The sequence below is a fragment of the Musa acuminata genome, chromosome BXJ2-11 (genome assembly GCF_036884655.1).
Source record: "Musa acuminata AAA Group cultivar baxijiao chromosome BXJ2-11, Cavendish_Baxijiao_AAA, whole genome shotgun sequence".
In the NCBI taxonomy this organism is placed as follows: Eukaryota; Viridiplantae; Streptophyta; class Magnoliopsida; order Zingiberales; family Musaceae; genus Musa; species Musa acuminata.
In genome coordinates this window covers 7,672,707-7,687,614 of record NC_088348.1, presented here as the reverse complement: position 1 = coordinate 7,687,614, position 14,908 = coordinate 7,672,707, and the positions used below count along the sequence as shown (strand labels likewise).

At 38.8% G+C, this 14,908-nt stretch overlaps 1 protein-coding gene across 2 annotated transcripts in view; it reads left to right on the top strand.

Moving 5' to 3' along the window:
• The first annotated feature begins 3,089 nt into the window (after window positions 1-3,089).
• Window positions 3,090-14,908, top strand: part of LOC135627937 (THO complex subunit 2-like) — a 36,446-nt gene continuing 24,627 nt past the window's right edge. The window contains exons 1-10 of one of the 2 annotated variants that reach the window (XM_065134402.1): window positions 3,090-3,361; window positions 3,469-3,594; window positions 4,780-4,821; window positions 6,927-6,986; window positions 7,096-7,158; window positions 10,491-10,571; window positions 11,135-11,209; window positions 11,298-11,345; window positions 11,547-11,615; window positions 11,704-11,837. In XM_065134402.1, coding sequence (XP_064990474.1) covers window positions 3,227-3,361; window positions 3,469-3,594; window positions 4,780-4,821; window positions 6,927-6,986; window positions 7,096-7,158; window positions 10,491-10,571; window positions 11,135-11,209; window positions 11,298-11,345; window positions 11,547-11,615; window positions 11,704-11,837 — 833 coding nt within the window. In that variant the 5' untranslated portion in view covers window positions 3,090-3,226. Of the gene's footprint in view, window positions 3,362-3,468; window positions 3,595-4,779; window positions 4,822-6,926; window positions 6,987-7,095; window positions 7,159-10,490; window positions 10,572-11,134; window positions 11,210-11,297; window positions 11,346-11,546; window positions 11,616-11,703; window positions 11,838-12,390; window positions 13,276-14,908 lie in introns of those variants that run through there. The other variant, XM_065134403.1, reaches the window with a different exon arrangement.

Here is a 14,908-nt window from a genome sequence, read left to right as displayed (position 1 = left end):
TTCCACGTGAAAACGGAACTGTTTGGGCTGTTTTAGGGCTATTTTGCTTGGTTCGGTGAGCGACCGCACTATAGCGCTATAACTTTTTTGAACTTACATTTTTACAAGCAAAATGACTCAAAACCAAGACAAAACATACTGCCAAGCAGCTATACATATAGATGAGAGTGACAAACGGTTCATTGAACAGAGTTGTTACGGGTGCGCGACAATCGTTCGTGATAGTTCGTTAGAAGTTCTGTCGGAATTAACCGAGAAGTCTAGGAGCTTGCCAAAGAAGTTCATCGGAACTCACCAAGAAGATCATCGTGAAGTCCAGGAGCTTGTCGAGAGTCCGCTGGAATATTGCTGAGAGATCGTTGAAAGTTCGCGAGAAGAAACTTAGACTTACGAACTTGTTTAACTTATTAAATATCTTAAAATTCATAGTTAGCACATAATTGGGTTGTAATTGGGTCAACTTAATTATGCCAAGTTTAGGCTATGTTGGGCAAGTGAAAGACCCAAACAGTGACCCAACAATTGGCACCATCGTGGCACAATCTCCGAGACGATGTCAGGCGGTGGTACCGCCAGTCTAGGCAGTGATACTGCCTAGACACAGTCTTCTAGGCGGTGGTACTGCCCAGACACAGTCTTCTAGGAGGTGGTACCACCAGATTAGGTGGTGGTACCGCCTAGTGTTAGTGCTATAGGTGGTGATACTGCTAGGACCTTGAGAACCGGGGATGAGACTCTTTTAGGCTCCAAGTTTGAATATACTTGAGGCCTATAAATATCCCTCTCATCCTTTGTTAACAAACACAAGAATTAAGAGCAAAAATGTAGAAAAACGTTGTTGTAATATTGTGAGAACTCCTCTTAAGCTCAAAGAGTTAGTTTTGTTTAAGAGAGGAGTAAGGGGGGTTGTAAATGTTCTTTCCTGAACCTATCAAAAGGAGAATCAAGTTGTAAGGATAATTAATCTTCGCTCATTGAAGGAAGATCGTTAATGGATGCTGGTGGCCTCAATGGAAGAGGAATCGGTAGAGTGGATGTAAGTCATGACGATCGAACCTCTATAACACTCGATTTACATTTCTATTTGTGCAATTTACCTTTACTGCAAACTACCATCCTTATTTTGCTTTCACTATGCTTATGAACGAGATTTGAAGTTATCTTTCCGAGATCGATTTTTATTGTACGAAGGATTTCAAACCGACGATTTTTATCTATTGCACTAATTCACCCCCTTCTTAGTGCCGACTAGATCATATTAGAATTATGATGTCTTTCCTCGACGAGAATTCTTTCTCATATTAGAATTTCTTGTCCTCCTGGCTCTAGAAATATCAAAATACTTATCAATGAGTTTTTTTATTTACTTTTATATCATAAAATACTTTTTGATTTAAGTTCCTTTCGATTTCATTCCATATCAACTTAATTCTTTGGGTTCTGACACCACTTATCAGGGACTCAAAAGGAAACTTCAAAACTAAAAGAAATCACACATTTCTTTATGAGAACTCTTTCTTATATTATGATTTATTATCTTCCAACAATAGCTATAAAAATCTCAAAATGCTTCTTAATTTGAGCAATATCTCACTTGACAAGTATTTTATCCATTTTTATATTTATTAAAGAGGAAATATTTTGATTTAAACTCATTTTAATTTTCATTGCTCATCCTTGTTAAATATCTGGTTATTGAATCTTTTGTGCTCCAATATCAAAAGAAATTAAAAATCAAAAGAATAACTCAAAAACCAATGGAAACCGGAAAGATGGATAACTAAAAAGTATATTAGAAAGTGAATATAAGGTTTAGCATAATTCGACAACTCTTATGGAGAAAATCAAATTTTCATAATATAAAATTAATTACAATATCATTTAGTTATTTCAACTCAAGAACAATCCTCTCGAAAGAATTTACACTTTTTTTCTAATCCTTTATAGATATACTAAAGAAAAACTCTCAAGAGCTATTTCTCACTTTTTGAGACCTCAGTTAAAACATAGAGACACATGATATATTTATAAAAGAACTAAATCATAATTATTAGGATTTTTTTTCATGATGATTCTTTTTCATATTGTGATTCCTTGTTCTTGTCTGACACTAGTTGTAAGAATCTCAAAATATTAATCAATCATAACATAAATTATATATATACTTAAAAATTTATGATTTTTTATATTTAATACTCTACAATTAAGTTATATATATATATATATAGCATGGTAGTAACAAAAACATGCCATTAGCTTCACGACATAGGACATTGGCCATGCGCACGGAATCATTTAACACACGAGTCCCACCTCCTGGCTCTCTCGAGGTACGTACACAACGCGTGCCACATGCTGAAATTATATGTGACGTCACATTTGTACTGTTACTAGCCGTGCTAAACGTATATATCGTTGTGTCTGCGACATTCTTTTCGGCTGCTTCATCGCTTCTTTTGTCGTTTGAATTCCAGCATGAGAAGGAAAACTGATCGATTATTTAGAATTCTTGTGGAGCGACTCTTTTCTTTTGGGAAAATAAACGTGATTAAATAAGCTTACTGACCTAATACTTCCATCGGATTGAGTCTCACATATCAATTAGTAAATTATCGAATAGTTAGTCTATTTTCGATTGAATTAACGGATTTAATTTAAAAATAAAAAAAGAAATTAAAGGATTATGTTGGACTCACATCTTGTCCTCGGCTTAAATTTTATTTCATACAATATTACCAAAATAAAATTATATAAAAAATTAAAGACGATGAATCTGATTGTCCATTGGATTCAGCAAGCCCAATGATAGCATGCGTCGCGAATGTAATTGGTTTTCCTTAACTCGTGTCTCGCTTCGGGATGTGCATGGCTTTGATCCGATTCATGATCAGATCTCTCGCGAACCAGGATCGAACGGCCCATTTCTGTCTGTATCATTGAGCCGGTCCATATTCCTCGTTAAATGGACTTCTATCCCGGAAAGGTCGGCCCAATAAGAACTGGGCCTTTACACTTGGCATCGACGTACCGAGTGGTTCCCGAGCGGAACAAATGTGGCTTTATAACTAACGGCGGCGACGCGACGCCAAACCTTGTCTGGTCATCGCCCCTCTCTTGCTCTCCGTCCCCCAAACCCGTCGCAAACCCTAGCCTTCGATGAGAACCCTGCCTCCGTCCTGAAACCCCATCGCTCTCTTCCCCTTCCCCTCGTCCCCCAACCTCTTCGATGTCGCCCCAGTCGTCGGAGAACAAGTACGTCACCGAGGAATGCCTTCAGGAATGGAAGGGCTCCAACGCCGGCTTCAAGGTCGCGGATCCGGTCCCCATGGCTCGATTCCTCTACGAGCTCTGCTGGGCTATGGTTCGTCTTTCTTGAGCCTCCTAGGGTTTTCCGATCGATTCCCGTCCTCTGGTGATGCCGAAAGCTCCGACCTGTTTTATTGCTTTCTTGGTTGAATTCCGTCGCAGGTCCGTGGGGATTTGCCGTTCCAGAAGTGCAGGCCGGCGCTGGACTCGGTGGTGTTCGTTGAGGAGCCGCAGCGGGAGGATATGGGGTCCATTTTGGCCGATATCGTCGCTCACATGGGACAGGATGTGAGTTGCTCGTTTTTCCATCTTGCCTTTTGGTGTTCTTTCGGTTTCTTTTGGTAACCTGTGCGGCCTTTGTCAAATTATTCGCCCATGACTCTTGAAATCTAGAGGTTTGATTAATTCGGATGTTGCCTCGTTACTTTATTTCAGGTATTTTTTTGGCAACTTGTGCTGCCATTCGCTTATGATTCTTGAATTCCTTAAGTTTGACATTAGGGCAAAGGGCAAATTTTGAGGCCATTGTATTTCCCCTTTTTTTTTTAACCTTGTCCGAAGCTGTGAAGACAATACCTTTTTTTTTTTATTTTCTTAATGGTTTTTGAAACTTTCAGGTGGTTTTGACAGCAAAGTAAATTGGATTTTTCTTCGTGATTGTTTGTAAGATGGTATATTTGTTGCAAGTTAGGAAGTGTTTCTCCTATTTTAGGAGATAAGGCTGTCTATGCCTTACAATATAAGTCTAGAAGAATCTTGAGATTAAGAATATTGTGTGTGCAGCTAACTTTTGTGTATGTTTGAAATGTGAACTGGGTAAACAGACCGAGTTAAGGTCTGGTTTGTAATTCTTTAACAAACCAGTAACCATTACAACAAGGTTCGGTTGTACATTTACCCAACCCACAGATATTTTTTGCTGGATGCGTTTTGTATTTTGATTTGTTTAGGTCTGTGCATTTGTATCGAAGTGATGACCCTAGCCATATGAAAATGCAAATCCATTTGGCCTATATTGGATAAAGCTGATTATAGTATTTGACATCATCTGTAAATAATTTTTTAGTTATTGGTTTGTCTGAGGATTTGATTTTGATATGTAGTATTTGCATCGAAGTGATAGTCCTTGCTTTTTTGGAAAAAATAATTGCACTTCTCTTGTATTAGTTGTGTTGGCAATTTCTTGTGTGTACCAGGTTTTGATCAGTTTTAAAAATTCCATCCTAACAACAATTTTAGCCTCTTCCAATTGATTTATAATTTTTGTAGTGGTTTTTGACGTCATTAAATTATTTGGGGCAACCACAGACATATATTATTACCTGTTATTCCATCATAGCATGCTTAACCATCTTACTTGTTTTTGTGGCTTCTTCGTGCCTATATTATTTTTCTCTATTATCTTTGATAACAAACAACAAATGGTCTGCTGCGATATCTTGACTTTATTTTGCTATTATATTCTTTTTTCAGCATACAATGACTGCAGAATGTCGAGTTCGACTTATTAAAATGGTAAGTATATGTTTGAATTGAACGGATTTTAAACATTCATTTTTCCTTTCTAGTTCAAAATGATCCTCACTTTACCACATGCAATCATATTCAAGTGCTGTTACGTTCAAAATGGATTTAGTTATAAAATCTTTTGGGTCTTGATGATGGTATGCATGATTGTCATGAATCAGTTCATGCATGACTTGTCTTTTCCATAGTATCATTTTGATTTTTTTTGCTTAATATCTTGTTATACGGGGTGATACTAGATTGTGTCATATCATGTATGTATTATGATCAATAGCGGCAGTTGTCTTCTTATCATGCAATTTGATTACCTTCATTGTTATTTCTGGAGGATTGTTGTACGGATCATCACATGTTCATATGTGCTATGCTGAAAAGGCATTGTCATGTCTTGTTCTGTGTCATGCTGGTGATGCATACTGTATAGGCTAATTTTTGGCATGTACTGAATGACAACACCATCCCATTCTGTGCCTGTATTGATAAGCTTCTATTCCATGATTTGGCAAGTGCTTGTGCCAAATGACTGCAATTTTTTATATTGATTTTAAAACAACCTAAGGATACTATCCTAATCCTTGTGAAATGAGAACTTAGCGAATATATATTTTGCTCCGAGAATGTTGAGGAATAAAGTTAAGCAAAAAGAAGCAGAAAATTGATGGAAGAACGACAAGTTAACACTGATTGGAAAAAGGAATGCTCAAAAGCTGTGCTAGAAAACCCTGTGAATCAAATATGCTTTTCCTTGAGAATGTTGAGGGACAGAGTTACCAGAGAGAACAGAAACAGAGATTTGAGAGAAGAAAGAGAAGTAAACAATATTTGAAGGACTGTGAATGGTCTGTTTAGAGCAGCATTAATCAGGTTCAAGGCCTTGGCTAAAATACCAAGAGGGCTGATGCAATTTAAATCTGTTAGAAGTAGAACAGTTTTTTTATTATATATTTAATATTTATTCTGATATACTTAATCTTAGTTCTTTAGTTTTAAAGAGGCCAATGGCATGTTCTGTTCTTGAATTGAAGAAGTGATGAAGTGGTATATTTCCTTCAATGATTGCAAAAGGCGCTCGGGCGCTCGCCTAGGCGCTCGGGCGAGGCGAGGCGAGGCCCGAGCGCCTCGCTAATGTCCCAGGCGGCGCGCTTCAAACAGGCACCGCCTGGGCGCTCGCCCGAGCCCAGGCGCTGGGCGCTTCGGGCGAGCGCCTGGGTAAACCGAACCAGAATTTTAGGTCTGGTTCGGTCCTGGTTCGGTTGTTAGTTGGTTCAATCGAACCAACTAAACCGATATAACCCCAACCCTAACCCTAAACCTAACCCAACACTAACCTGCTGTCGTTGCCGCTCTCGATCCCGATCTCGATCTCGATCACGATCTCGTCGCTCGCTGCCGCTGCTCGCCGCTGTCGCTGCTCGCGCCTCCCGCGAGCCTTCCCGCTGCTCGCACCTCCCTCGAGGCCTCCCGCTGCTCGCGCCTTCCGCTCCATTTTCCTTTCCCGCTGCCGCCGCTCGCCGTTGCTGCCGCCGCTGCTGCCGCCGCTCGCCGCTGCTTCCTCGTTTCTCCGTCAGCAGGTTTATACTGTTAATGTGATTATATTTATTAATTATATTATATATTTTTATATTTTTATTTAAAATTTTAAATAATTATATTTATTAATTATATTTTATATTTTTATATTTTAGCGCCTCGCTTCGCTCGGGCGAGCGCCTGGGCGAGCGCCTAGCGCCTCGGGCGTTTTTGGACTTTGGCGCCTTTTGGCGCCTAGCGCTTTTTAAATCACTGATTTCCTTCGGCATGTTTACGAAAAAATGATGACACATAATTGGCTTTGGAAGAAGAGGTAGCCATGCGCTTGAAATGGTTGTACCTTAGTTTAGATAGGGAAGAGGTATGTGTCTTGTTTTTTCACTTTAGATAGACAAGCTGGGGGTAACTCATGGGCATATTGGTGTTAAATCTGTCTTTTTGTTTATATTAGTCAGGTCCCAAAAGTTGTGGTTAAATAAATTTAGGTTATGTTATGTTTTTTAAAGTTCAAAATATTAATATACCTTTTCTGCTTTTAACTTATTATGACACTTGTTACATAGACTAAATGGCTAGTGGAGTCATTGCTGGTTCCATCTAGGCTTTTGCAGGAGCGTTGCGAGGTAAATCTCTTTTACTTGTTTTGTAGAATCCTCCATTTTGAGTTGTTAATGATATTTTGACTTCATAGATGTTAATAATTTTCTTCTTTGTATGTTACTCATTTTGCAGGAAGAATTTTTATGGGAATCTGAGCTGAGTAAGATTAAAGCTCAAGAATTGAAAGCCAAAGAGGTAACTGATTTTGTTCAAATTATGTTATCATGTGGTATTGTCTGAAACCAATGTAGAAGATGGTGTTGATTTACTTAACATGGTCTATTTTGTATATTCATCTTGTTATGCATTTCCATCCACTCAGCTCCTTTATATTTGTTATGATTGCAATGATATATCTACCCAGCAGCTTCATATATGACACAGGTCCTATAATGACTATTCGGCTGATGTATTCTTTTAAATAGTTATATACTATTTTCTTAATTGTTTTCTATTACAAAGTAATCTTAGCATCCACCATTTTTCAATTGTTTCATTAGATCAAGAATTGTACTGTGAGTTTTATATGCGATATACATTGTACTGCCAACACTAGATTCCTGCCTCAGTTTCTTTCTCTTCTTGCCCTTGTGCATCTTCCTCACCTCATTTTCTTTAAAACCATAGTACAACTGCTGATTGGAGAATGAGCAACGAGTAAATCTTTTCAAAACTACTCAGATTAAATGAATAATTTTTTTCACTTGTTAATCAGTTGACGTATTTGAAAAATTAATTGGTTTGGTACAATATGATTTATGCATTTTGTACCTGTTGAAGTTCAGCAACTTTTAGGTGAATGCCATTAAAAATGGGTGGTACCAAGGCACCATGGAGTACCATCGGCATTTGTAAGTACTGCCCAGTATAGATGGCTCTACTTCTTAATCAGAAATTGGCCTAGTAAATTCCGGCTGAGCTAGGTGGTACCTTTATCTTTGCAATCTATCCACAATCATGCCCAGGAGTGCTCGAGGAGGCCTAGAGTATGCTTATATGACTATGTAGGCATTATATGTTTTGGGCTGTATCTTTTGTGAGGTCTGGGTCATTACACCCTGGTTCGTGAAGATGGATGTTTTGTTCGTCCAAGTTGCATTCTTCTCTGTTGCTTAAAATGAAAGTTTTGCATTCAGATGTGTAAAGGATCATACCATTTACATGGCAAATTCTGGCACTAGGAGTTCCAGCATTGAGTAAATTTGGCACAAAGGAATATATAGGTGACATTACAAAACACAGTAGCTAGGTGCTTGCCTAGAGGCTTGCCCGAGCGAAGCAAGATGCTCACCAATGTAAAAATTGTTAAAAATATATTAAGGATAAAGATTATCATTGTATGAGTTTCACATTATTCCATATTCTTTGAAATATCAGCACTAAAATATCGAATTGCATAGGTTTAACTACTACGATAAAAGTACCACCTATTGTTGTCATGATTAATATCCTAACATTGCAGTGACAATAAATGTAATAATCCAGTAATTAACTATTTAGAATCAACAGTCAGGAGCAAGGCTATATCAGCGGAGTGCAAAAAGCAACGGAGACCAGCAATGGTGTTTGGTTGAGTCCAAAGAATGACGGAAAACACTGCCACCACAGCATGCCCCTCGGTTAGCAGTCCAGTTGAGTCCAAATGCATTGAAGAAATCTAGCATTGTATGGTTGAGTGCAGAGGCAGAGGGCGATAGCTTTGAGTTGGGGGAGACGGTGGGTGGAGTTGAGAGGCAAGGGAGGTAGGGGGTGGATGGCCCTACATTGCATTGTGAGAGAGAGAGAGAGAGAGAGAGAGAGAGAGAGAGAGAGAGAGAGAGGTGCTTGGTGGCCCAGCATCGTTGTAAGGGTGAGAGAGAGAGAGAGAGAGAGAGAGAGAGAGAGGTGCTTGGTGGCCCAGCATCGTTGTAAGGGTGAGAAGTTGGGGGGACGGGGGCTGCATTACTACGAGAGAGACAAAGGCAGGTGCTTGCAGCATCGGGAGAGGGAAAAAAAAAGGGGTGAGTGCTTGGGTGCTTTGACTGGGTGAGTGCTTGGGTGAATCTAATTGGACTTAGAGGTGGCATTGACTGGGTGTGAGTGCTTGGGTGCTCAGGCAGCAGTTAATCCCAGGCACTTTGCCTGGGTTATAATATGGCACTCAGGCCACGCTTGGTCCACTCCCTATGCGAGTGCTCATTGACCTCATTGCTACTGATCAATGATTGCAAAAGGCGCTCGGGCGCTCGCCTAGGCGCTCGGGCGAGGCGAGGCGAGGCCCGAGCGCCTCGCTAATGTCCCAGGCGGCGCGCTTCAAACAGGCGCCGCCTGGGCGCTCGCCCGAGCCCAGGCGCTGGGCACTTCGGGCGAGCGCTGGGCGCTTCGGGCGAGCGCCTGGGTAAACCGAACCAGAATTTTAGGTCTGGTTCGGTCCTGGTTCGGTTGTTAGTTGGTTCAATCGAACCAACTAAACCGATATAACCCCAACCCTAACCCTAAACCTAACCCAACACTAACTTGCTGTCGCTCTCGATCCCGATCCCGATCGCGATCTCGTCGCTCGCTGCCGCTGCTCACCGCTGTCGCTGCTCGCGCCTCCCGCGAGCCTTCCCACTGCTCGCGCCTCCCGCGAGCCCTCTCGCTGCTCGCGTCTCCTGCGAGCCCTCCCGCGAGCCTTCCCGCTGCTCGCGCCTCCCTCGAGCCCTCCCGCTGCTCACGCCTCCCGCTGCTCGCGCCTCCCGCGAGCCCTCTCGCCTCCTGCGAGCCCTCCCGCGAGCCTTCCCGCTACTCGCGCCTCCCTCGAGGCCTCTCGCTGCTCGCGCCTTCCGCTCCCTTTTCCTTTCCCGCTGCCGCTGCTGCTGCTCGCCGTCGCTCGCTGCTGCTGCCGCTGCCGCCGCTCGCCGCTGCTTCCTCGTTTCTTCGTCAGCAGGTTTATACTGTTAATGTGATTATATTTATTAATTATATTATATATTTTTATATTTTTATTTAAAATTTTAAATAATTATATTTATTAATTATATTTTATATTTTTATATTTTAGCGCCTCGCTTCGCTCGGGCGAGCGCCTAGCGCCTCGGGCGTTTTTGGACCTTGGCGCCTTTTGGCGCCTAACGCTTTTTAAATCACTGCTACTGATATACTGAGTTGGTGTCATGGATGAGTTTATAGAAAATTTTTAGATTCTTCTCGCTAATGCAATGACCATTTTAAAGTTTTATTTTTTTGCGTATTAATTATAGGGATAGCTGAAGTGAATAAGCTTATGTGTGATTAGCTAAACAATTGTCTATTGCATATTAAAATTTACTTAGTGGTTGTATCATGCATGGTAGAATCTTAACATGAAATAATGAGGCTTGTAATATGCATCGCTAGAGGGATGATTGGTCTAACTGATTAAGCCATCATGATCTTTTGGAAGACATGTTTGTCAAATGGCTAACTAACTACAAGGAAATTAGCTATATGTTATTTATCTTTGAGTCCTTAATTTTTCTTTCTTGGTTCTCTATCTGATATTTGGTTCTCTATCACGTCTGATGCAGGTCAGAGTAAACACTCGCCTTCTTTATCAACAAACAAAGTTCAATCTTCTAAGAGAAGAGAGCGAGGGCTATGCTAAGCTGGTAAAGAATTTGAATCTTATTTTAAGCTTTCTATGGTTTAATCAAGATTTATAAATAGAAACACTCTGCATGAACATATTGTGATAGAAACATTGAACACAAAGAATCTTCACCACTATATGCTTGTTCGAGGCTGAACTGTGATGGTAATTCAAAATTTGTCTTGCATTACCCTTGAAGCCTGTTTGTTCTTCATTTGTTATTATGGTTGGTCATGATTCAAATTGCGCTTTCAGTCTGTTCCATGGGAAGAATTTTCTGTTTTATGCTGAAGTTTTGATATTATAAGACGTATAAGTGAACTAACGAAAATGTTTTTGTGCGAAACGAACTCAAATCGGCAACCACTTTTGTCTTTGTTACTATCATTCTTGGTAATCATCCCTTTTATGAGCAAAAGACCCTTTTAGATACAGTGAAATATTGGCTGTTCAGACTTGCAAGTTTTAAACTCATACATGTTACCGATCAGCTGTGTTTGTTGATTCAATTTTATTTGTATTCCTTGAAAAGTTTATACTACTTTGTTAGGTTGTTCTACCAGTATTTATTTACTTTTGTAGGTAACACTCCTCTGCCAAGGTGGACTGGAAGTGATGTCTAAGAATGCGTCGACCGTGACAATCAGCACAATTAAGGTTCTGAACATACTTCTTGTTTTCTGGCATGAGTCTTTTTTTATTTGTGTACACTTGTTTGATGGTCTTCTTGAAATCTCTCCTGCAGTCATTAATTGGGCATTTTGATTTGGATCCCAATCGTGTCTTTGATATTGTAAGTTGCCTGTTAATTGGTTTACATACACTTCATGTTTTTACAGTTTGTATTTTTTCAGAGTTCATTTTCTTCTCAATATTGTAATAACTCCAATATTGCAAGTGGCTGTTGTTCAATGCCATGTTTCTAAGATCAAAAGTAATATGGCTTGGAAACACAATTCATTTGAGGTTTTTTTGGTCTTTTCTGTTTCCCAAGGTACTAGAGTGCTTTGAACTCCATCCTGACAATCATACTTTTTATGGCCTCATACCTATTTTTCCAAAGGTAACTTCTTATGACCACTAATTTTTTAAGTGGAAAACAGTCTATGTTTTTTCGCTTCTCATTCTTTGTTTTCTTGTGCTATTAACAGTCACACGCGGCCCAAATTCTGGGATTTAAGTTCCAGTATTATCAACGTATGGAAGTAAACGTCCCTGCACCTCCTGGACTTTTTCGTTTGACAGCTTTGCTTGTGAAGGCAGAGTTCATAGATCTTGACAGTATGTAAGTTTTCTTATAACCAGCTTTATAACATTTCACATTCTGACTTGAAGGTTATTATAGTGTGTGTTGGTTAGACTTCATTTTTTCAGTTTTTGTTTTCTATGTCTTGAATATGATCATATTTGCCTCATTTATGTTTGTGCACATCAGAATGAACTAGATAGAGTTGAATATTTTATTTTCAGCATACTGTTTTCAGGGTATGCCTATGAAATCTAAAGATCAAATCTGACTTCTGATTGTTTTCAGTCTCAACGTCGTCTTTGTTTTTATCCAATGTTGTTTATTAAAGACGGAAATCATTCTGCCCTAAATTGGTTCTTCAAGTTTGGGATATGCTGAACAATTGCATCGTTATCTGCAGAAGACATTTTATTTGGACAATCTGTTCAGAGTGAGGGTTTGCCAGGTTTTCTCTGGGTTTTTCTTGATGAGTTTTCGAAGTTGGAATTAATCCAGTAAGTTGGAGTAAAAAAGATACTAAAGCGAGTGGTCTCTTTCCACCTATTTATTGAAACTAAATCTTTTCAGGAGTATCGCTTTCTGACACCAATTAATATAAAGTTTGCCTTCGTTGGAGAGTTGATATTTTGTTGGTGTCTCTTTCGAGGCATTCATTGGTGCCCAGGGGTAACCCTATTCACAAGTAGCTTCTAGATGAAGTTTATGGACCTGCAGCTTGGGGAAAAAAAAATGTTATTGGTGTGCATTCGTATTACTGATTCTTGTAGTTGACTTTTTTTGGGAAACATATAGTCAAGTTTTTTCTCCAAGAGTCAACAGATTGGACCATTTTTCAAAGTATCTATTGAAGTTGGAACAGGTCCAAGACGGTCAAGTTTCAGCTCGTGCTGTAGGTCGATGATGATAGGTATATGCTTAAGTGTGGTTATGGTAGTTTGCTGAGCCAATTGAATCAGGTGAAGTGGTATGAGGTAGATGATGCAAGTCATCTGGAATGTAGGATCTTAATCTTGGTCCACAAAAGGCTGTACAGCTTTGTGTACATTTGTTTCAGACAATAGTTATGTGAAGTGGTCATGTTTGAGGAGCTACATATGCACTGAGAAGCATCAAACGCTATGGGGGTAGAAGAGTGACCTAGAAGCTTGGAGGATGATATTTGCTGAAGTTATACTTTCACAGAAATAACACATGAAAGCTGGTAATGTAGAGCGTAATTGACAGTCATCTCTCACTTAGCATTCTTCAAATACTTTAATTGTGTTCAAGAGAGAATGACACCTACTTGTAAGGGAATCAGTGAATGATCACGCAGACATCTGACAGACATTAAGTGTGCTGAGTGACAAGATCTTCACGAATCTGTTTTCACCTTTTTGTTATCAATATCTTGGACCATACAAGCAGTGGCAAGTGGCACATTCCTCTATTTATATTTGCTTTCTGTGATAAATAGAGCATTATTCACATAAAGGCGAGTTTCATACCTTATACTAAGACTGCATTGCATTATATGTTGTTCGTCATTTATGTGCTGTGTGATGTTTTGACCATTATCTTTTAATTCTTGAATTTGAGTTTCAATTATGTTAATGATATTTGGAATTTTTGTATTAATATATTTAACAGTATACCTTCTGCTTTCTAGTGCTTATACAATTAAACATCTGATCATAATAAAAGAATGACAATGGAACTGAAGCAAATATGACTGCTAGTTTCTTTAATGCAATTATTATTTTTTTGTGACGCAGAAATGTGAACATTTGAATCTAAAAGCTATTCTTGCAGTTTCTATAGTTTTATGAATTCATTTTGTTGACTCTATAATTATTCAGGATAAGTTGGTTTGTTGGCTGGAGTATGGATTAGTATGTTTTACATTTATGCGATAATTGTTTCCTTTGACTGATCATGTCTGCTGCCTATTAAACCATGATTGTTTTGGTTAGTAGCCGAGTAAAAGCAGTTGGACTGTTTTTTATGTTTTTTTGTCTCGTTTAGGTATCTCAGGCCTTAGAACATACAGGAGAAATAATCAGAATGTGAAGAGAAAGACGTATATCATTGTATAAAAACTCCAAGATATCTATCCAAGCATTTCACATGACTTATTCTATTCATGGAGGTTAAGTATGTACGAGTCATGTTTAATTATATATAGTTAATTTGACACCTTATTGCTGATTGCCTTTTTCAGCATGATTGCTAGGATTTCATGGTAGTGGTAAATTCTGGGCCCTACTTTTTTGCCTGACATACCTAGAAACAGTAGATTTCCCTACAGACCCATTTTGCATTTCTTGAGAAAAAACAAGATTTTTGGAAGTTCTATGCCATTTAAATGCTTCTTGCTGATTTTCTAGTTGTTGACGTGGTTCCTATTGCTTCTGTGAGTTCTATTAGAATCTTTATTTTTGGCATTAAAATGTGGATAATTTCTTATGTTGTTGAATATGTCCTTTTAATAAACAAATTGCTCTTTTACATCAGCTAATAGACTTTGTCAACATGTAAATAACAAATGTTACGGTCAAGGTCAGATAAGTGATCAGTACAATGCCCGATGCATATAGTGTTACACTGATCTGTACTACCCGAGATCATTGGGAAAAATAATAACGAATAAACTATTGGGCAATAATTATAGTATCAGTCCTTGGTCAAACTGGTAAACACTGGCATTAGGTTCACGGTCTGACCAGTAGTTGAAACCTTGCTAATGATATGATATTACAATAATTTTTAAAATTCAAATAAAGTCTAAAATTTTTGGAAGATATGTGTGCATTTACACTATTTATATCTTTCAGAATTACTTTTATGGTTTCAGCACAGTTAATTTCTTACTTTTTGTTATTTTCTTTATCTAACAGTTTATGGTTTCATCTAATCTGTTTTCTCATCTGTTGTGTGTTTCCACATCTCATATCCTTGATTTTAGTTTAATATTTTTATGTACTCATTTCTTTTGAGATGTTATTTCAGGTTAATCTGAAATATCTGGACATCTGTTAGAGGATTTAATGCAATGCATCTTGGACATTACTTAAGAAACCGATTTTCCCTTTAGTCATTTTAGTTGTTTATTTATTTGTTTTCTTATG